At 44.1% G+C, this 22,959-nt stretch overlaps 1 protein-coding gene across 7 annotated transcripts; it reads left to right on the forward strand.

The window, feature by feature from the left end:
• Positions 1 to 2,398: 2,398 nt before the first annotated feature.
• On the forward strand, positions 2,399 to 20,005 carry Nek3 (NIMA related kinase 3). Of its 7 annotated transcripts, none has more exons than XM_041673913.1 (14): positions 2,399 to 2,450; positions 6,168 to 6,338; positions 7,260 to 7,353; positions 7,442 to 7,539; positions 8,457 to 8,540; positions 10,273 to 10,340; positions 10,424 to 10,510; positions 12,692 to 12,746; positions 14,523 to 14,723; positions 15,549 to 15,621; positions 16,542 to 16,691; positions 17,384 to 17,518; positions 18,906 to 19,029; positions 19,535 to 20,005. In XM_041673913.1, the coding sequence occupies exons 2-14, from the start codon at positions 6,213 to 6,215 to the stop codon at positions 19,659 to 19,661; spliced, it is 1,422 nt and encodes a 473-aa protein (XP_041529847.1). In that variant the 5' UTR covers positions 2,399 to 2,450; positions 6,168 to 6,212; the 3' UTR covers positions 19,662 to 20,005. The 7 variants fall into 7 exon arrangements, with proteins under 7 accessions (XP_041529847.1, XP_041529850.1, XP_041529849.1 ...); XM_041673916.1 differs by having other exon boundaries at positions 16,548 to 16,691; XM_041673915.1 differs by having other exon boundaries at positions 7,445 to 7,539.
• The last annotated feature ends 2,954 nt before the right edge of the window (positions 20,006 to 22,959 follow it).

Below are 22,959 nucleotides of genomic sequence, written 5' to 3' on the forward strand. Positions count from 1 at the left end.
TGTCCTGGAACTAGCTCTTGTAGACCAGGCTGGTCTCGAACTCACAGAGATCCGCCTGCCTCTGCCTCCCAAGTGCTGGGATTAAAGGCGTGCGCCACCACCGCCCGGCAATATGCATTTATTTCAACAACTACATTTATGTGGGTTCAGAGTGTGGTCCCAATTGAGCACTGCCCTAACAAGGCAAGGTCGTGGATCCAATCCCTAGCACTGCAGGAACAAATTCTTTGGCCACAGTAACCGGATTTAAACTTTGCCTTTGAAATACACTGCTAAATTTGCATTTGCATTTGCATTACTTACTCTGTGTGTGTGTGTGTGTGTGTGTGTGAGAGAGAGAGAGAGAGAGAGAGAGAGAGAGAGAGAGAGAAATGAAATGCCTGACAGAAACAAAGGAGAGTTTATTCTGACTGTTTTGGAGTGCAGTCCACCAGGCCGAGGAAGGCACGGTAGAGGAACGAGCCTGTCCGCTGCAGAGGGTAGAGGGTACTGCTTACACCGTGGTCGGTAAAGTGGTGGGTAAACCGAGGGCAGGTGTGACCTTCACAGGCTCTCTAGTTACCTGCTCACCAGCCTTCCAGACAGTGCCTGAGGCTGGGGATCAGGCATTCTAAATGAGCTTACTAGGGATAATTCAGATTCAGAAATGGGTGATGCCTGGGGACCAAAGCTTCACGTGCTAGGCAGGTACTGTGGATAAGCCACGTGCTCAGCCCCTGTTCTTGACCTCTGATGTTAACCTCTGCATCTAGACCTGGGTCTCCCCCACAGCCAGTTCACACCACTCCCACCTTTCACAGGGCAGTTTGTTTTTTTTGAGATTTATTTTTATGTGCATGAATGTTTTGCCTGCTATATCTCTGTGTACCACACGAGTGCAGAAGCCAGAAGAAGGCGTGGGCCCTCCTGAGACGGGAGTAACAGGTTGTGAGCTGCCATGTGGGACCTGGGGATTGAATCTGGGTCTGTCCTTCTCTTTGGGCATTTTCAAAATCAAGACATTTTGGTTGTCAAGGTAGTGGTTCACACATTTAACCCCAGCATAGGTGGCAGATCTGTGGTCTCCAGGCCAGTCTGGTCTTCACAGTGAAACCCTATTTCAGAAAGTAAAAAGACGGGGAGATGGGGTTGTGCATACTGATGTCAGCTTGGGTACAGGGGCCAGAGATACTGACCACAACTGACCACAGCCTCAGTGAAGAATAGAGTCCCAGATGTCAACAGTGCTGAAGCTCAGGAGCCCTGATCTGGATTCTGCTCCTCTCTCCTCGATGCTGTTTAAGGACTGGCCCGATAAAGTGGTGGATTCCGAGGTCATCGTTCCTCTTGACTCTTGGCTGTCGTGGCTTCTCTGGCTTCACTTACAGTTCTTTGGGCGTTCTCCCCATTGCGACCTTCCAGAGCAGCGTTAGAAACAATAGGTTGCCAGCATCCTAGTGGCTTTGAATTTGAAGAGTAAAAGAAGTAACTTGTGCCAGGCGGTGGTGGCTCATGCCACCTAGTACTCAGGAGGCAGAGACAGGCGGATCTCTGAGTTCGAGGCCAGTCTGGTCTATAGAACGAGTTCCAGGATAGGCTCTGAAAGCTACACAGAGAAACCCTGTCTCAGGGGGAAAAGTGTAATTTGTATAATATACTTAATATATCCAAAATATGGTAGCATGTAATCACTGTTAGAATTATTAGGAATAGTTTGACATATTGTGTGTTGTTGCTGTCTTTGAAGTCTTAACATGTACTCATACCAGTCACTTTTTTTTTTTTTTGGTTTTTTGAGACAGGGTTTCTCTGCGGCTTTGGAGCCTATCCTGGAACTAGCTCTGTAGACCAGGCTGGTCTCGAACTCACAGAGATCCGCCTGCCTCTGCCTCCCGAGTGCTGGGATTAAAGGCGTGCGCCACCAACGCCCGGCACCAGTCACTTTTCAAAGTACGCACACTGGGTCAGCAAGATGGTTTAAAGGGTAAATGTGCTCGCCAATTTTAGCAGCTTCACGTGGTGCCTCCACGTCCCGGGACAACCAGAATCTTAATGGCTTTTTACTATATAAGGGAAGAAATACACAGATTTCAGAGTGGAACCTGTTTTTCTTATTCTATTTTCACTTTTTCCAAGGTCATACAATAAGTGCTAGAAGCGTTGTTCCTGTGAAATTTGCGTTTGTGGGCCGTCCGCCTAATCTGGAGCAATAACTCAAATTACTGTTGGTACCACCCCAAAATGTTAGCACGACTCTACTGCAAGGTGGCGCAACAGCTTTAAAACTGTTCCTGCAGGGTCGGGCTACTGTGTGAACAGAGCTTGGGGCCGGAACTAAATCCCTATCCTCCGCTTCTTAACTGGAAACACGCCCCGCCCCCGCCCCACCAAGCCCCGCCCTCGGTGCCGCCCACACAGCCCCGCCCAATGCCGGTACCGGGGATGAAGCGACGCGCGCCGCTGGGAAGTGGGTGAGGAGCGCGGTTCGGTCCAGCAGCGGTGGAGAGGGGAGTGGCTGGGGCCTCTCGGCGGGGTCCTAAGCCACCGGTAGGCGCACGCCCGCTGCGGGGCGACGGGGAAACGTGCACACAGCGCTTCACCGCCGTAGATTGCGCGCCGGGGTCGCGGGTCTCGGAGCGCGCATGCGCGCCGGCGATCTGCTCTTGGCAGCGAGTGGTTCTTTTCAGAGGAAAGAATGGGTCTCCAGGATGTGTGCCTTGGGACTGCTGCCTAAACCGCCTGGCCAGTGACCCCCTGACCCTGCTTCTGGGCAACAGCCAATCACGTTAGCTTTCTCTTTTTTTTAAAATTTACTTTCTTTATTAAACGCTTATTTGGTTATAAACATGGGAAGGAACCAACCCACTTTTCGCCACACCCAGTGCATTTTCAGGCCTGCGTTTATGGCTGTAGTGTAGATATCAAGCACATAGAGATTAAAAGTACAAATGTGGTCTCAGCCAAGGAAAGTCGTTTTCAGTCTTATAGGTTAAAGTCCTCAAGCACCAGAAATAGAAAAACTGCAATTGAAACCAGAGGCCAGTTAAGCTCTGAAGGACTTGGTTATTTTTGTGTAGGTTTTTGGGCTCGGGTAGTGGTGTGAGGCAACAGCGTCCTCTTTTTTAGCCCGGGCTGGCCTGGAACTCGCCGTGTAGACTTGTTGAACTCCGACTTACCATCATTGGCTCCTAGGTATGACTGACCAACTTCTGCCTCCCGAGTGTCGTAGGCTTGTGATTTGTGCCTGAGTGTGTTCAACTACCTCACTTCTGGAAACAGAAGTTATATGGACGGAGGATTTATTGCTGTAATCTTCTGATAAGTCTGTGATAGAAAGCAACCTGGAAGACTTAGTGTATTTGTTGGGTTGGTTTTGAGATAGTGTCTCACCATGTACCCCTGGCTGGCCTGGAACCCTTGGTGAATATCTTCTACCCCAGCTACAGACCGGAAGTCCCGCCCCCACCCCCCGCGCGGAGTTTGATCTGTGGTGTACCACTTATTTGTGGTTTAAACAGATACAACAGTAAAATACCGTTTATCAATGTGGAACATCCAGTAAATTCATTCCAGCATTTTTCCTGTGATGAAAAAAAATATCACCTCTAAGTATAGTCCTCTCCCGTACCCCCTCACTGTCTAGTCCAGGGCATTTAACAGGTTAGGCTGTCACCAGTCTTCCCTAAGACTGTGCTTACACTCTTCATTGCTTGTGTAGTAATGTGCAGCAAATGTGTATTAAAATTCCTGTTGCTTTGTATGGAGACTTTGAAGTCAAACTGTTTAACTATCCCTTTGGAGTCCTAAGCGCCTCCAGCGTAGTAGGTCCAAAATGGCACAGGTCTTCCTCCTCTCTTCTGTTTCACCTTACCCCAGCCGCACTCCTGTGCTTTAAAAAAAAAAAAAATCAAAAAGGCTGTCCACGTGACTCCCAGGCCTTCCCTTTCCCTCTGAGAATTAGTATTACGTTATACAGTTCACACCAGAGCCCTCTCTCTTCCCTATTTGTTCCCCATGAATCTTACAGAAGATAGGCTAATTTTTTCTTTTTTCCTTCCTATTTTGCCATGGTCACCGCCCTGTTGGATTTCATCATTTTCTCACCTTTTCTACTGTCAGAGTCCCGTCTTTGAGTTGGCATGCTTGTGCCGTTTCCATCCAGTCCATGAACACTGTGACCCAAAAGAATGATTTTTCTGCTACGCAGATCTGACTGTGTCATTCTTTTTTTGTTTTTGTTTTTTGAAACAGGGTTTCTCCGTGTATCTGGGGCTGTCCTGGAACTCACTCTGTAGACCAGGCTGGCCTTGAACTCACAGAGGTCCGGTCCGCCTGCCTCTGCCTCGCGCGTGCTGGGACTAAAGGTGTGCGCCACCACTGCTGACTGTGTCGTTCTTTAAAACCATTCAGAGACAGACCATTAATTACCCTAAAGATAAAATTCATCGACAAAATTTGGCTTACAGTGGTTGACAGATAAATCTGCCCTACCAACCTGTTGTGGCCTCATTTCAACTGCTCAACTGAGTCTTTGTCTCCTACAACGCACGATTCCCTCTGCCCCGATCATTCAGTCTTCTCTCTGCCTAACACACTTCTAGTCGTCCTTCCATGCTTCCTCCCGTGGTCGTTCTGTGCGAGCTGGCAGAGCTCTTTCCATAGCTCGCCTCCTGCATTTGCTTAGGATGATAGTGGGTGGCCGTGACGGCAGGGATAACCCAGAGGAAGGAGAAACATTCTCTCTGTCTTCTTAGGGACTCATCAAATTAAACTGACAAGAAACGGATTACGGGTCTAAGAGGAGTTTTAGTCCATGTATATAAATACAAAGTGTTGGACCTAGGGGCTCATATGAACAAAGAGTGTTAAGTTGTGGGAAGATAATTAGACAAAGGAAAGGAGATTTGGGGGACCCAGCATTATTTGCCCGAGGTGCTTTCCTAGTAATGGAGAGGGAGCAGCATTCACTAATGGAATCAGTTGCCTTTGCAGAGGCAAAGAGTCAGTTCCTTTCAGTTCAGAACTCACTGTGTGCCGGAGCAGCATCCACTCACATCCACCCACAGAAGTTGCTCTTGGCCTGTCATAGTGATGATAGCTACTTTGAGTCAATATTGCGTTTTAAAAGTAAATTGATTCTGTTTTTCTGTTTTGTGTTGCTTTTAAGAAAAGTGTTTTAGGCCGGGCGTTGGTGGCGCATGCCTTTAATCCCAGTACTTGGGAAGCAGAGGCAGGTGAATCTCAGTGAGTTCGAGGCCAACCTGATCTACAAGAACTAGTTCTAGGACAGGCTCCAAAGCTACAGAGAAACCCAGTCTAAAAAAAAAAAAAAAAAAAAAAAAAAAACAAAGAAGAAGAAGAGGAGGAGAAGAAGTGTTTTAGCAACTACCCCTCTTTCTAGTACATTTTAAATGCACAATAAAGTCGCCTTATTTTGAGGTGGTCTTAAGGATAAGAAATGAACAGAATCCGACCTGTTGAAACAGGTGAACTACCGCAGTTATGGGTACAGTTAAGAAATTGTATAGCTCTTACAAGACCACAATGTAATTTTATTTTGTATATTTTAAATTGCAAAGATAAATGATAATTTAAAAATTAAAAGAAAATATACCATAATAAAAACATACATTTCACAATTAAATGTACTGGATACATAAAAATTTTAGGGGAATAAGCAAAAAAAGGGGGGGGGATGGTTGATATTAAGTAAACTGATGGCCTAGACAAAAAAAAAAAAAAAACCTTTAAAAATATAGCAAAAACCCTCTCGTTCCTGTGACTAACATCTAAAAGATTGGAGTGTCATCGCTGTGGAAGTGTTTGTGTATGTTGTACTTTATTGGTAATTTACATAATGATGGCTTATAAGACCCTGCCAGACATGTTTTCTGGAAACAAGATTGGATTTAAAAAAAAAAATCACTGCTAAAACACAATCTATATTTTTGTTATTTTTTTTTCATTCTTCAAACTTGAGGAAAGGGGATTATTCACCAGAACATTACCTTACTACCCAAACGCCTCAACCTACACATTTTAAACTTTTTTAAAAAATCACTATTGCTGCCTAGCTTCATTACTGAGAGAATATTGAGAAGACATTATTTTGGCAAATTAGATCTTAGACATGGCTTTTCAGCAGTATTTAAAGGATATTCCTAAATGATTCTGTTTTTTAAATGTAGTTTGGGAGCGGCTGCGGTGAAGGCGGGAGTGGGACCCTACTGCCGATGCCCAGCATGGACGATTACACGGTCCTGAGCGTGATCGGCCAAGGCTCCTTCGGCCGGGCTCTTCTGGTTCGGCAGGAAAGCAGCAATCAGAAGTTTGCCATGAAGGAAGTAAGACTTCCCAAGGTAACTGCTAACAGAATCAGCTCACGGTGAAAGTGAGCATACGACTTATATCGAGAAAGTTCTTGGGGTTTAACGAGTCATTTATCCTTTCCGCAGACATGTAATGGGCTTATTCGTGAGCTTTACAGAGGCTTGATGTATTTATTCTATGTGGTTGTTTGTGGCTAGGAAGATTAACAGAGAAGCAGTCAGAATGTTCCGATTGATCTCAGTGATCACAGTTTCCAGTTTTGTATGCCAGCAATGTGGAAAATCCGCCAAACCTAGTCAGGTGCAGTGTGGACGGCCAAAGAGCATAGAGGGCCGTGAGGACCAGGTTAAAATGCAAAGCTTCAGTTGGTTACTAGGAAACCTACTCGGGGGACATATTTGTTCTCCCCACCCCCCATGGATTGCTTGTTAATGTGTATCATAATTGTCCTGTGTAAAAATTCATACTATGAGCATTAGTAATTTTTTGATCATTTTTTATAGAAATATATTTTAATGAAATTCTCAGAGTGCTAGGCATTTTCCCCAATGCATCACTTTTAAAACATATTTGTATTAATTCTTGGTTTTGGTGGTGGTGTTGGTGGTGGCGATAATCAATCCCTGGGCCTTGAGCACTGCTGGGGAAGGGCTCTACCACTAAGCCACATCACCAGGTCAAGTGTATGTGAAAATTATTTTGCATTGTGTATGTGAAGGAAAAAAAAACATATGTTCCAATAGAGCCCAAGCTTGGTCAGCCCAAGCATACAAAATAGCCATAATAAAAAATCACTGCATATTTTGTTTCAGACTTTGAAAGCTTGAGCCAAAGTAGATATACAAACCTGCATGGAGCATTGAAGTCTCGTATAAAACTATACAAAACATTAGTGTGAGGCTATTTTAAAACTGAGCATTGATTTTATAATTTAAAGTTTTTTTTTCCAGTCTTTCTCTGACACACAGAAGTCTAGGAAAGAGGCTGTTCTGCTAGCTAAAATGAAGCACCCCAATATTGTTGCCTTTCAAGAGTCATTTGAAGGTAAATATGAATTCTCCCAGATATGCTCGTACCTGGATTTAATTTTTAACAACTGTGACTTTCCTGAGGAGTCTCCTGTGTGTTTTAGCTGAAGGGCATCTGTATATTGTGATGGAGTATTGTGATGGAGGGGACCTAATGCAGAAGATTAAACAGCAGAAAGGAAAGTTGCTCCCTGAAGATACGGTAAGAAACTGACTTACCTAGAACTCAAGCAGGGCAGGAACCTGGAGGCAGGAGCTGATGCAGAGGCCATGGAGGGTGCAGCTTACATGGCTTGCTCCCCATGGCTTGCTCAGCCTGCTTTTTATAGAACCCAGGACCACCTACCCACAATGGGATGAGCTCTCCCCTGTCAATCACTAATTAAGAAAATGCTCTACAGGCCTGCCTTCAGCCCAGTCTTAGGGAAGCATTTCCTTAATTGGAGTTCCAAAGTTACACAGTTAGAATCTAATAAATAAAAAATAAATAAAATTGAATAAGTAATACTTAGAGATGGACGTGTAGCTCAGTGGTGGAGCATTTGCCCGGTATTTGCAAAGTCCTGGGTTCCATCCGCAGTGCTGAATAAACCAGGCTTGGTGATGCATGCCTGTAATCCCAGTATTTGGGAGGCAGAGGCAAAAGGCTCAGAAGTTCAAAGACATCCTTGGCAATGTAGCAAGTTTGAGGTCAGTCTGGGATACAGACTATCTCTTCCTTACCTCCCAAAAGACACAAAAAAGGAACTTATATTCAGTTGAAAAGGAGAAGAAAAATGTGGTGGACATTTCATTAAAATACTTACCTGGATCATACGTAAGATGGCAAAACATGGGAATCATGCTTCTGAATTTCCTCAGATAATACTGAATTGTAGTTGAACTGTGTAGTTTTTATGCGTGTGTAATTCTCTTTTGATATCTTAGTAAATTAAGGCCTAGAAGTGATTCCTCAGAATTTGAGTTGACATCAGCTAGTTATTACATTTTTACAGGTGTTGCATACTATTTTCTTTTAAAATATTTTTATTCATTCTTTTAGACTTTTATACAATATATATTAATCATATTTACCTCCAATTCTTCACCATAGATTCTATGTATACTTTTTTCTCCCAGATACTTAACTGGTTCGTACAAATTTGTCTTGGAGTAAATCACATTCACAAGAAACGTGTGTTACACCGAGATATCAAGTCCAAAGTGAGTATAAGGTGTTGATGATGGAAGTTACAAAATAATCCCACACTAGTTGAGAATTACATATAATAAAGGGTTATTTATTTAAGGGAGACTCACAGATCACTGTCCTAGATCACAGTCCTCTGCACAAACAGTGAACAGGAACCGAGTCTAGCAGCTGGAGGCAAGAGCCAGAAGCAAGAAAGAAAGGACATGCTTTACAGCTGCATTTTAGTATAAGAGAGACCATGCCCAAGTGGGCTGGTGTCTTAAAGGCTATTGGCCAAAGGAGCTTCAAAAGCAAGGTGTTTGGGGGTCTGGGGAATAAAGAAAATGATTTTGTTGTCTTTTTTTTTTTCTATTACTATTTCTTTTTGGGACATTGTATTTAGTTTAGAAAATTTTGCCAATATAATACTTTTTAATATTGACTCTTTTAATGAAAAAAAATTTAGCTGGGTGTGGTGATACATGCCTTTAATCCCAGCACTTGGGAGGTAGAGGCAGGCGGATCTCTGAGTTTGAAGCCAGTCTGGTCTATAGAGTGAGTTCCAAGACAATCAGGGCTACACAGAGAAACCCTGTCTCAAAAGACAAAAGGAAACAAAGAATACCCTCACCTTATTGAGGTAAAATTGACAAAATTTTATATATTTATAGTATACAATATGGTATTTTAATATACATACAAGTATGCAATTGTAACATGATTAAGTCATGCTAATTGATGTGTCTGTGATCTTATTTAATGTATTAGATTTACTTTTATTAAGTGTGTGGGTGGGTGGGTGTGGGTGGGTGTGGGTGGGTGGGTGGGTGTGGGTACTATGCATGAGAGAGTATAGATGGCCAAGAAGCCCTGGGCTTCAGATTTCCTGGAGCTGTAGTTACAGATAGTTGTGGACCTCCTGTTGTTTCCTGGGAACCAGATCTAGGTCCTCTGGAAGAGCAACAAGTGCTCTTAACCACTAAGCCATCCCTCCAGACCCTCCCCTTCTCAACATTTAAAACCTACACTTCAACCAGCCATGGTAATAACTGCCTGTGATCCCAGCCCCTGGGAGGGTGAGGCAGGAGGATTTCTAGTTTGAGGTCAGCACAGACCACTTGAGTCAGATCCCTATCACAGAAAAATAAATAAATAAAATCTACTCTTTTAGTAATTCTCAAGAATATTATATATTGTCAGGCAGTTCTGGCAAAGCCTTTAATCCCAGCACTCAGGAGGCAAAGGTAGGCAGATTTCTGTGAGTTCGAGGCCTGTCTGATCTACAGAGTGAGTTCCAGTAGATTTTAGGACTTTCTTGTCCTACGTAAAACTTTACGCTCTTTGATCTAGAATTTATACCAACCAAATAAAATAGCATATGTAAAAAGGGGTTAAACCTCTTTTGACATCTAGGTGAATGTGAGCCTTTTAATGCCCACCGAATAAATGCATGTGTTCTCAGATAGGAAGTGGTCAGCACTTGTCCCAGCCACTGAGTTACCAACAAAGGCTCCCACCGATTGGATCTGATGCTACCTGACATTTGCTTGTTAGATTTCAAAGCATGCATCCTGAATCCCCAGGCAGAGGAGTGTGCAGCTGTTTTAAGAGGGGGGTCTTGCTATTTCTTTTGTTTTCTCTGGGACCCAGCTGTCAGTATTTCTACCCTTATCCCCACCATCAGCGGGCTTTGAAAGCTGCCCTGGAGACCGCGGCCTTATGCTGGGATGATCAGGGCATCTATATTCTTCTTTTTCAATGTAGAATGTCTTCCTCACCCAAAATGGAAAAGTGAAACTGGGAGATTTTGGCTCCGCCCGTCTTCTCTCCAGGTATGTACCTGTCCACGTGAGAGAGAGCAGAACAGCCATTTTCAGAAGAGCTTTGGAGTCACTTTGCCTTTCTGTGGTTTCAGTCCCATGGCCTTTGCATGTACGTACGTGGGAACGCCTTATTATGTGCCTCCAGAAATTTGGGAAAACCTGCCCTATAACAATAAAAGGTGGGTAGTGTCCTTATTTGGATAGTGTTGGGCATTTGGCGGGAAGGGCTCCAGCCTGCAAACTGATGCTGGAATCTGGTGCAGATGCACAGAGCTTATTTGCTTAGAGATTTTATTTGAGTTATCTCGTGTGAGTGTCTATGTGAGTGTGTACACACGTGCCACGGGCTGTGTAGAGAGGTCAGAGGACACTCTTTTGGAAATTGGTTCTCCTGCCTTGTTGAAGGAGGGGGGCTACCTCTTTGGTCATCTCTGCCGCTGCACTGCATCCCCTGGGCCAGCTGACCCATGAGCTCCTAGTCGGTGCTACCATCTCACTTTCCATCTTGAGGCTGGAGTGCCGAGATCACAGATGTGTGCACCTGACTTTCTTACGTGCATTCTGAAGGTCAAAATCAGTTGGCCAGTCTTGTGGGGCAAGTGTTTGACCAGCTGAGCCACCTTCCCCACTCTGCTTTCTAAAGATCAGCTTGGGGCCTTGGTGTATGCAGTTCATGAGTAGAATAATTTTGCCTAGCACGTGTCTTGGATTTGATTACCAACACCACAGAAGTAAAATGTCATAAAAAAATAGATCTTAAAGTCACATGGAATCTGTATTCTCAGGAATCCAGAGGAAAGTCCTGGTTTTCCAACCATTGTCATCACAGCTGTGAGGGCCTAGTTGACAAAAGAAGGTTCAGCAGTCAGTAAGGGTGGTCTGAGTTAGGTGCCTGGTTCCAGACTTGTTGTTTATGCTTTTAAGAGTCCCTGTATCCATCCATCAAATGAGAGCACTGGGGATGGGAAACAGACAGTCAAATCCCCTGTGTCCATCCATCAGATGAGAGCACAGGGATGGGAAGCAGACAGCAAATCTCCTGTATCCTTCCATCAGATGAGAGCACCGGGGATGGGAAGACAGTCAAATCCCCTGCATCTGTCCATCAAATGAGAACACTGGGAAGCAGATGGCAATCATTTTTAAGATCCATGGGAAGTTCTGATATAGCCACACTTGGAAACCACTAGGTTGTAGCAAATCATCATAAGTGCTGCATCAGCATTGGGTTGATGATGATTGAAGAGCTTATGTTTTGCAGTGTGATTTTTTTTTTTTTGGATTTTTCGAGACAGGGTTTCTCCGTAGCTTTTGGTTCCTGTCCTGGAACTAGCTCTTGTAGACCAGGCTGGCCTCGAACTCACAGAGATCCGCCTGCCTCTGCCTCCCGAGTGCTGGGATTAAAGGCGTGCGCCACCAACGCCCGGCTTTTGCAGTGTGATTTTTAAAAATATATAAGCGATATATATATATATATATATATATATATATATATATCTCCATTGTTCCCATGATGGGTGAGCAGGCATGAGTAGAAATAGAGGCAGAGGAAGGATGTGGAGGGCTGGGGATTGAACTCAGAAGTAGACTAGTTGCCTAGTATGCATTGCCCTGGGTTCTATCCCCAGCACTGGAAACTAAAAGAAAATAGTAACAATAAAGAAAGAAGGAAAGAGAATGAGAGAAATCACATTTTAATTATTCTTTGTATTTATTTAAGATTTTTATTTAAAAATATTTTAAAAAAATTTTATTTGATATGTATGGATGTTTTGCCTGCATGTTTGTATACCACATGTGAGCCTGGTACACACAGAGACCAGAAGAGAAGATCTCGTGGAACTGGAGTTAGAGGCCATTGTGATGCACTGTGAACCTGGGTCATCTATAATATGAGCAACAAGTGCTCTTAGCCACCGAGACATTTTTCAGACTGTTGTATTGGGATTTACCAGTTGATAGATTCCATATACAGTTTGGTATTCTGCCTTTTCCTTTGTTCCATATTTATTTTCCCATAGGGATGCATGTTTCCTTGTATGTGTACGTATGCATGTGTGTGTCGGTGCAGGTACATGTCTCTGTGTAGGACAAGCTTGGGCATCATGCCTCAGGCACCGCCCACTTCTTTTTGAGGCAGGGTTTCTCACTGGAACTCTCCAACCTTGATGACCCGATGGCAGTAGAAGAACAGACTCCTGCGAGTTGTCCTCTGACCTCCACATATACCCTGTGGCCCACGTGTGTGCTCATACATATACAAAAATAAATTAAGTGCAATAAAATAAGATAAAAATGCATGTATTACTATGATAATATAGCATAACAGTTCTTGCAATGCTGTCTCTTTATGCTTCTAGTGACATCTGGTCCTTGGGATGCATTCTATACGAACTCTGTGCTCTGAAGCATCCAGTAAGTATGGTGCCAGACCAAAGGGTCACTTGTCAGTCCTGTTAAGACCTGAGAGATGTGCCAGATTTCAACTGGGGTTCACTTCCCCAGGAAGAATTTATTATAAAAGTTTCTGTTTGTCCCCTCTTTATCTTTGCGTGGAGCCCTTCTGTAGTTCTGTGCCAACAGGAAAAGCCTATTAGAGGCTGTAATTCTATATGTAGCTTTCTTCCTCCTCTTTCTTTTAAATATAACATAATATTTGCCATTGTAGCCATTTTCAAGTTCACAATTCAGGGGCATGAATTATATTCAAGATATTAATTACACTCATGTATTCATTAATTATACTCAAGATATTCATTAATTACATTTGTGATATTCATCAGTTACGTTCACAGTATTATAACTACATTTATGATCTTCATTAATTATATTAATTATATTGATTAATTATATTCATGATATTATATCCTGATACTGCTGTCCGTTTGTGGGGCTTTTCCGTCACACCAAACTGAAACTTTGTTCTTAGGAAATCATGGCTCTATATTCCTTTCTTTCCCAGCTTGAGAGAACTTCTAATTTTTTTTTATAATTTATTTAACTTTTATTTTATGTGCATTTGTATAAAGATGTCAGATCCCCCGGAACTGGAGTTACAAACAGCTGTGAATCACCATATGGGTGCCAGGAATTGAACCCGGGTCCTCTGGAAGAGCAGCCAGTGCTCTTAACCCCTGAGCCATCTCTCCAGCCTCTAATCTCTCTGTCTCTATGAATTTGTATATTCTATATATCTCACGTAATACAATTCTATGGTATTTATCCTTTTTAAAGATTCATTTATTTTATTTCTTGTATATGAGTGTTTGGCCTGCATGTATTTGCACCACATGTATGCCTGGTGCCCAGGGAAGGTAGAAGAGGGTGTTAGATAGTCCAGAACTGGAGTTATAGATGGTTGTAAGCCATTATACAGGTACTGGGAATTGAACCTGGGTCCTCTACTGATGGGGAACCTCAGCTGAGGTTCTCTCTTACCCACTGGACCTTGTGCCTAGTTGACAAAAACTAACCAATACACTTAACTTTTTTTTAAATTAAAACATCTTTTGAGAATTTTACATATGAGTGCTGTATTTACCTTTCTACCCCTCCCTATATTCAGCCTTCAATTCCTCCTGTGTCTCCCCAACTCCATGTAAAGTTCATGTCCGTATTCTACTATTATTATTATCATATCACCAACGTCTCTGACTCCAGTTCTTGGTGATTTAACACCTGATCCCTTTGGGCACCTGAACATTCTCTCTGTCTGTCTCTTGCATATGCACACATAATAAAAATAAACCTTAAAAAATAAATACACTTTCAAAAAGAGAACAGCTCAAAGAACTTTTTAAAATGCCAAGGCCTCAGCCCACTCCACACACCTGAATCAGAATCTCCAAAGAGGTCTCGAACTTGTGTTTTTAAACTAGGCGATTCTGAAGTGTGTCCCAAGTTGGGGACCGCTGTTGCTCGGAAGCCACCCTGAGTTTATGTGTGCCAGGCCAGCACTGACAGACACTGGTCTCCATGTGGAGGCTGTGATGTTCATGTCCACCTTCCTCCAAAGCACCTGAGGCTGTGAACCGTCCTTAAGGGCATCCGTGGAAGGAAGGGACCCAACAGCAGCTGCTTTTGCAAAACAAACATAGCTCATGAAATATGAATTTACTTCAGCTGATATTTCTTATTTCTATATTTTCTTTCCATATACCTGATTTTTAAAGCTTCACTTTTACCTTTAAGTTTCAGGCAAATAGTTGGAAAAACCTTATCCTGAAAATATGTCAGGGGCCCATCCCCCCACTGCCAGCTCTGTATTCCGATAAGCTTCACTTCCTTGTCAAGCAGATGTTGAAAAGGAGCCCTTCCCAGCGCCCCTCCGCTACCACCCTGCTTTGCAGAGGCAGTTTAGTGCCACTCGTCCCAAAGTGCTTACCCCGGGAGGTATGACAGGAGTGTCTCTCATTGGCTCTAGCGTGGTAGCATGTGTGGGCATGGGCGTACAGCGGTGTTCATGGAGATGTCGCAGGACATCTTGGCTCTCTCCTTTCATCTTTAACGGGTCCAGCGACAAACTCGGGTAATCAGGCTTGGCAGCAGGTGCTTTTAACCGTTGCGCCATCTCACTGGCCCTAAACTTGTATCTCTTAAGCTTAATTTACTCAAACATGCCTGTAAAGATTCACGTAATTCGGAGGTGTATTTAAAATGTAAACCTCTTTTCTCTCTTCCCCTTCCACAGCTCCCTCCAGTAGCTGCAACACTCTCCTGCACTGGGGTTGAGCCTGGGGCTTCACTTACGGTGGGCAGAGTCTAGTGATCATCACAGCTGTGTTTGTCTCACTGTTATATTATATTATATACTTTATATTATATATATCATATATATTATAATATAATTATATTATATCATAAAGTTATTTGACACCCCACCTTTCTTTCCTTGCTAAGGATCAGGTTTGGACTGTGGTTTTGGGGCGACACTGGCCTCACGTTGGCAGGCCTGCCTTAGCCCCCCAAGTGTCCAGGATGATACTCCTCTCCTTACATTTGCTTTTACGTGGCATCCTTGTTTTCCAACTTTAAGTGCTCTTGTGTTGAAGAGCACTATAAGTATATGACCTTATGGTGGTGTCCAAAGCAAAGTGTCTTTCTTTAGCTGGGCCTGGGTATACTGGCGAATAATCCCTGCTGTGTGGGCTAAGACAGGAGTCTTGGGGCATAGAAAAGTGTTTTTCACGTCTTTAAATGCTCATCTTTAAATCTCAGATCATCAGAGAATATGGAGAGCAGATACTGGATGAAACCAAACTATCTGAGCCCAAGAAACCAAAAAAAGAAGGTAAGAATTTTTCAAATGTGTTTTTAAAAGTATCATAAAAAAAAGAAAATACAATTCCCACCGGGCAATGGTGGCGCACACCTTTAATCCCAGCACTCAGGAGGCAGAGGCAGGCAGTTTGAGGCCAGCTTGGTTTACAGAGCGAGTTCCAGGACAGCCACAGTTGTTATGCAGAGAAACCCTGTCTCCAAAAAAAAAAACAAAAAAAAACCAAAACCAGTAATTTTCAATTTTTTTGCTTCTTTAGACAGAGTTTCCTTCAGATTCTATACTGTTGAAGAAATAGTATGTTTTCCCAGTGAGAAATCACCACACACTTAGATTAATTAGATTAATTAAGTTAATTAGTAATGGTCCATGGCTGGTTTTGGCGATGCACGAAAAGGACCCGGCCTCAAAGGGGAAATGGTACCAGCTTTGATTTATACTGTTCCACATACTCTCTTTGGGGTCCCAGCCTCAGGTCACACTCCAACAGTTTAAACAGAGATAGGAGACTTCGTGTCTGGCCACTCGGGCAGATGGGAGACTGACACAGCAAACATATTGCCAGAAGAATTTAAATGCGCCACTATTGTTCTTTCTGAATTGTCTGAATTGTTGTTACCCAGGGTCATCCTGCCCACCCGGCAGAATCCTGCTTTTCCTGCTAAGAGCACAGAGGACTTAATGGCAGACCAGGACTTGATTACGTTGTCACCCTGTGCTGCCCCCTTATAAGCCCAATGGAGGTTCTGAGTCAGGGTTGTCTCCTTTCGTTAGGGGAATGGAGCCTAATTTGAGTTCAGTCCTAGTGAACAGAGAGTAACAGACTTTCTGAGCTGGAAAGAGACGAGAAATACTTCTGCCTTGTTAGGGTACAGTTTAGATGCGGGTGAATGACAGAACGAAGCTGTTGACCCTCCTCTTCCCCATTTGAGCATCAGGTAGCCCATCAGCGCCACAGAAGAACGCTACTCCAGAAAGCCCTCACAGGCAGCAGTGGGAGAGCCATGTTCCCGGTCCAGCTCTAGCAGCTTTGGAAAAGGCACCCATCCTTACCTCCAGTTTCACAGCCGAGGATGACAGAGGTTAGCACCATCATCGTCCCTTGGGGTCTGGTTTCAGATACCAAAGTTCATGCGTGCTCAGGTGCCTCATGGAAAAGGCATCCAATGCCCACGTCCTCCTGTATACGTTAACCTCTAGACGATGTGTTCATAAATACTGTGTAAATAGTTGCCACACTGCACTGATTATGTGCATATGTGAATATGTTTAACACAGACTTAGCTTTTATTTTTTAATTTTAGTTGATATTGTGTGTGTATGCACATGCACATGTGTATGACTATATGTGCATATATGTATGAAGCCAGAAGAGGGTGTCAGATCCCTTGGAGCTGGAGTGACGGGCATTTGTGTGCTTTCCATTGTGGGTGCCAGGATCTGAACTCTGGTCCTCATAATTGAGCAATGTGTGCTCTTAACAACTGAGCCATCTCTCCAGCTCCAGACTTAACTTTTAAAAAATATCTTAAGATCCAAAAATTTGGAGCCCAGGATCTACAGGGAAAGTCAGACCGAACACTCTCCAGTAGGATTCACCATGCTAGGGTTTTAGTTTATATCTCTCTGCAGCTGACATTCGGGGTTTTTCATGTAGTGAGTGAACTGGATTTTCAGTGAGCGTCAAATATAGTCATAACTTTGCTTGAAATATGATAGACACTGGAAATTCTTTTTTTTTTTAACCTGGTCCTATGTCCCTCCTTACAACCAGGTGGCTCTGTAATAAAGTACAGTGAAAATCGTGCCCGTCAGCAGTGGCTCAAAGAGCCCCCCGAGACTTTGCTGTCAATGCTGAAGGGTGCTGATCTCAGCCTGGCGTTCGAAACGTACACAATATATAGACCAGGTAATGTTCACCTATTATATGACCATGAGGACACTTGGGCTTTTAAAATATGTGGTAAAACATGAATAAATTGACCATGTTAATAATTCTTTAAAGATTTATTTTTATTCGTGTTGTCCATTGTCTGTGTGAATGTACACTACACGTGTGTGATGGAGGAAGGTCATTGGTTAAGTAATAAACTGCTTGGGCTCATAGCTTAGAACATAGGTGGGTGGAGTAAACATAACAGAATGCTGGGAGGAAGAGGAAGTGAGCTCAGACGGACAGTCCTGCTCTCTGGAGCAGAGACACCATGCTCCCGGCTCCTGGGCAGACACACGCGATGCAGCTCCGACCCAGGATGGACGTAGGCTAGAATCTTCCCGGTAAGCGCACCTAGCTGTGCTATATAGAATATTAGAAATGGGCTAGTCCAGGTGCGAGAGTTAGCCTAGAAGAGGCTAGATAGAAATGGGCCAAGCAGTGATTAAAAGAATACAGTGTCCGTGTAATTATTTCGGGGCATAAGCTAGCCGTGGGGGCGGCCGGGTGCCGGGGACGCAGCCCGCCGCTCCTATCACTACACGTGTGCAGGTGCCCAGGGAGCCCAGAAGTTGGAGGGATCAGATCCCTGGATCTGGGAGTAATAGGCCGTTGTGAGTCACCATGGAGGGCTGAGAAGCAAACTCAGGTCCTCTGGAAGAGCAGCAAGTGTCTTTACCCCTCATCTTCACTCTCCCTGCGTGTCCAGTTCAGTAGTTTTACACTGATGCATTTTCTTATGTAGCCAGCTCCAGATTCTGTTTCTTTGCAAAGCTGGAGCTGCACACATTAAATCAGAGCCCCATTCTTTCCTCCTCAACTCCCTGTGATTTGTAAAACTGATGCAGGAAAGACGATGTTGCAAGAGAGTTCGTTTTATTTGTTTATTTGATGGATGTTTATTGAGTGGCAAATATATAGATGATTAAAATGAAAAAGAGGACTGGTGTCTAGCCCAGCAGTGGTGTGCTCTGTGTAGCATGCACAAGGCCCTGAGCTAACTCTTTAGACCTTTTTATTATTTGAGACAGGATCTCCTCAAATTTCTCAGACTGTACTATAGATTCCTTTTTTACAAGTTTTTAGAGTATTTTTTTCCGCTCTCTTCGAGAAAGTATTGCTTTAAAATTTAATCCACATTCTGCTACTTCCTGAATCTATTGTCTACCCAAATCCTGATGAGTAAATACTGTTGAAGTTGGCTGGCTTCCCCAGACACTATGGCTCTGCTCTGTAGTCCTAACATATGGGAGACTGACGAAGAGCAGCCTAGGAGATCAAGTCCAGCCTGGGCAACATGGTGAGACCCCATTTAAAAATATACAGAAAAACTGTCATACTTTCTGTTGCTATTCCCCTGAAGGTACAGAAGGATCCTTGAAAGGCCCCCTTTCTGAAGAAACAGCATCAGACAGTGTCGATGGTGACCATGAATCCGTCATTCTGGATCCGGAGAGATTTGAACCTCGGCTGGACGAGGAAGACACGTACGTTGTAACAGACCTAGAATGCTGTAGCTGGGGAATGGAGCCTGTATGTGCACACACGCCGCATCGTACCACAGTAATTTCAGATGGTAATAGCTATACTGCTTTCCATCCTGAGGGAGCACTTCTCTTTGCTCCTGTGTGGTGGGCAACACCGACATTTTACTATGACTTCCTGGCTGCACGTAGTATGTTTTCAGTCTGGACTTGTTTTTGTTTCTGAATTTTGAGGCACTTAGGCTCCTCCTGCACCTGCTTTCAGGTGTTGGGATTATATGAGTGTGAAAATATATATATTCATTTTATAATACATTTTTTAATGTTAAAAATACCCACAGTGATACATTTTGGGGAGAACTAACATTTTTTCCCTTTGCTCAATTACCTTATGGGATTGAGCTTTCAACGGTTTAGATAGCACATGGTAGAATTCTGCGTTGAACCCATCAAGAAGTAAACACCACGAGTCTAATACAGTGGCTTATCATCCAAACCGTCTCCACAGGGACTTTGAGGAAGATGATGAAAACCCTGACTGGGTGTCAGAACTAAAGAAGCACGTGGGATGGAAGGACACGCCTGATGGAAACCCCGCGGAGCATGTGCCTGAGCCATGTGGGGGGAGACACTGATGCCTGGAAACGGGGTGACGACTGAGAAAATGTACCATAAGCTTAAATAACAACCCAGAACCCTTGTGAGCTTTTTTAACACAAGGGAGGTCTAGAGATGCTGTGTCCTTGCATTCCGGTAGAGCAGAGGTGAAATGCTAGCCTGCTGGCTAACGCTGTGTGTGATAATAGGAAGTTACTTAGCTTCTGTGCTCCCTCGTTTTCTCAACTCTCCAGGGAGAATAACAATGCCTACCTCATAAGAACGCTGACCAAGACTATTATAGCAACCCATGTGTTTGTATCCACGGTTACTATGTGACACTCGGACGTTTCCTAAAGCGATCTAAATATATTAAATTGTGACATAAAAATGTGTGTTCTTTGTCAATAACACCCGACTTGGGGATGCTTCAAAATGATTTCCAGTGATGTTACCAGCTGCCAGCAGTCCTTAAATGTTCCTCGTAGGCTTTACAAAAAACCAGGGGGTCGGGGGGTCAGCCATAAGATGAGTGGAACGGGCTCCCAGAAGATTGCAGTCCTGGACCTGAGGCAGGAATACAGCCAAAGAGATATGATGGATGTCAGAAACTAGAAAGTGTTCTAGAAAGTGGCCCACAGTGCACACACATGGACCCTCATTGTGTATTATCTCATTCAACGCTATGACACTTTAGAGAAAGAATCTTTCCCCAATGAAGAAACCGACTTCCCCTGACCCCGTATGATGGAGAGTAGGCAGAAATTACGGTCTAGTCATTAACCAGGATCTGCAAAAATAGGAGCTACGAGTAGCTTTTAGCAACGTAACTCTCCTCCCTTATCTGCAGTGCTGGGCAAACCCAGGACCTTATGAATGCAAGGCAAGTGATCGTCCACAGCTACTACAGCACAGCATAGCTTTTGTTCGCCGCGCAAAGGCTGCTGCGCAAGTCCCCACCCTACCTGTGTGTCTCCTTGTTCTCAGTCCTGCGGTCTTCCATCTCTGGCAGCTTCTCTGTCTGCCCTTGCCGAGTTTGAGGAGTGCTAGTTAGTTATCCTGTTTCTATCCTCAATTCGGGTGTGTCCAAATTCACAAAGGTGAACCCTATCCCCATCATGTCCTCTCAGGAAGTACACGATGTCAGCACAGTGTGCCACAGTTGCTGCGTGCCTCCATCAGTAGTTAACTGAGACTCTGCCGGGCTTCCCATCGTAGGTACCGACTTCCCTGCCCCTGTTCTTACTGTTGCTAACCTGACGCTGAGAGGCTTCAAGTTCTCCTTCTGTCAGAGCAAAGAGTGTCATGTTACCCTAAATCACTGGTTTGGTTGTCTAATTCTTTCCAGTTGGTTTCTGTGCACTTTTGTGATGTTCTTGTCCTTTTTTTTTTTTTTGACTTTTCGAGACAGGGTTTCTCCGCGGCTTTTGGTTCCTGTCCTGGAACTCGCTCTTGTAGACCAGGCTGGCCTCGAACTCACAGAGATCCTCCTGCCTCTGCCTCCCAAGTGCTGGGATTAAAGGCATGCGCCACCACCATCCGGCAAGTTCTTGTCCTTTTAAATTACTAAATTAAATTTGCTAAAGTAGGATCAACCTGTACCTTCTCTGTTCCAGCTCCAGAATCAACAATTTTTTCCCCAAGAGCCACAGTTCCTCTCATTGTTTTTTTGTTTGTTTGTTTTTCAAGATAGGGTTTCCTTTGTGTAACAGCCCTGGCTGTCCTGGAACTCTCTAGACCAGGTTGGCCTCAATGCGTTCTGACTACTGGGATTAAAGGAGTGTGCCCCCACTGCCAGGCTCCTCTCATTGTTTTAAAGCCACTATTTGGGTACTGAGGGTGCTGATTACCCCTGGCATATCTAGGCCCTGTCTACATACCTGTGTTTTGTGCATCTCCATCTAGATATATATTAAGTCAAACATGGCCTCACACTGACGTCCCTGGCTCATCCAATCCCGTAAAGTTAATTCAGGCTTCTCGAGAACTCTTGCTTTTTCTATATCTGTTTTCCCTGATGGTGAAAAACACAGTTTGCAGCCGTCCACTTAGTTGTTGAGACCAGTGCACACACAAAGCAGTGTCGAAACCATTAACCCTCGCTGCCGTGAGCAGCTAGCGAGCAGAGCTTGTGTGTGGTTTCCGTTGTTGGCTTCACCCTTCTTAGGTCCATCCCTTGAATGTTAGCCTGGCACTTTTTTGATGATGTTTCGTGTTCAAGAAAGCATGAAAGTTACAAGGAGGTCTCCAAGACACTCAGGTTCCACATAACATCCTCCACACGTCTTTATCCGCTCCAGTCACTGGCTCTAAACGTTGCAATCCAGACAAAGCAAATTTGAGATTATGTGCATAATTATTTATCTCACTAAGTACTGGAGATTAGGATTATAAATCCTCTTGGAAATCAGACCATCTCCACTTTAAACCACACTCCGTGTGTTTGCTTATTTGGGTGAGACCTGCCAACCCTGACAGGCTTTAAAAAGAAAGGGAACTGGGTGTGGCACACAACTTTAGTTCAGCATGGAGGCTGAGGCAGGCATCTGGACCTCTGAGTTCCAGGTCAGTCAGGGGTACATAGTGAGACCTGTGTACAAAAAACAAACAAAAGTCCCACAACGCTTTAGGTCCTGTAGGCAGGAAATGCTAATTTCCATCCATATGTTTCTTTCAGAACATGGCGATCAGAAAGAACTTCAAGCATTAAAAAGACTACATTGCTATACCCAGGAAGTAGGATGTAGATAAAGGAGAAGCTAGCCTTTTTTTTGGGGGGGGGGGAGACGGGGGAGGAACACGGGACACCATGAACAATGGTGGGTTATGAAATGGTCATGGGACATAGATTCCACTGGCTCTGGCTGTCTTCCTTGTATTAGCATTTACCACCCTGAAAGAGATATATTTTCCACTGCTCTACATCGAGCTAGGTTAAGAGGGGGTGCCTTTGGCAGACTCCTGGGCAGCACCTGGTTTTGCTTGTGGACCCAGGTTCCATTCTTATACACCCCTCAGCAGTATTTGAGACCTTGCATGCGAAACCTGCTTCCTTCTGGGAGTATATATTACAGCTGAACGCTGCTTAGCCCGTATGGGACCCCAGGCATCATCGCCACTCCCTCCCCCGACAACCCAACCAGCACGTTTTTTCTCTCAGCATTGCTTACTCATCAGAAAGATGGCAGACAGCAGAGAACTTACGTACCAACTGCATCAAGGAAACACTTCCATCCCCACACGCAAAACTCCAGCTCTATGGCTTCCAATGATTCTGCCCATCAAAGACTAGAAAACGGTCATCCACATCGGGCCACGGAACCCGAAGGTTGCAAC

The sequence above is a fragment of the Microtus oregoni genome, unplaced genomic scaffold, assembly GCF_018167655.1.
Source record: "Microtus oregoni isolate MIOR12 unplaced genomic scaffold, Mior012 000024F_ref0000369, whole genome shotgun sequence".
In the NCBI taxonomy this organism is placed as follows: Eukaryota; Metazoa; Chordata; class Mammalia; order Rodentia; family Cricetidae; genus Microtus; species Microtus oregoni.

Coding starts and splice junctions, on each gene's coding strand:
- Nek3 (XM_041673913.1), top strand. CDS start 6,213: ATGCCCAGCATGGACGATTACACGGTCCTGAGCGTGATCGGCCAAGGC. Junction 7,354..7,441: donor CTTTCAAGAGTCATTTGAAG/GTAAATATGAAT, acceptor TGTGTGTTTTAG/CTGAAGGGCATCTGTATATT. Junction 19,030..19,534: donor CGGCTGGACGAGGAAGACAC/GTACGTTGTAAC, acceptor CCGTCTCCACAG/GGACTTTGAGGAAGATGATG.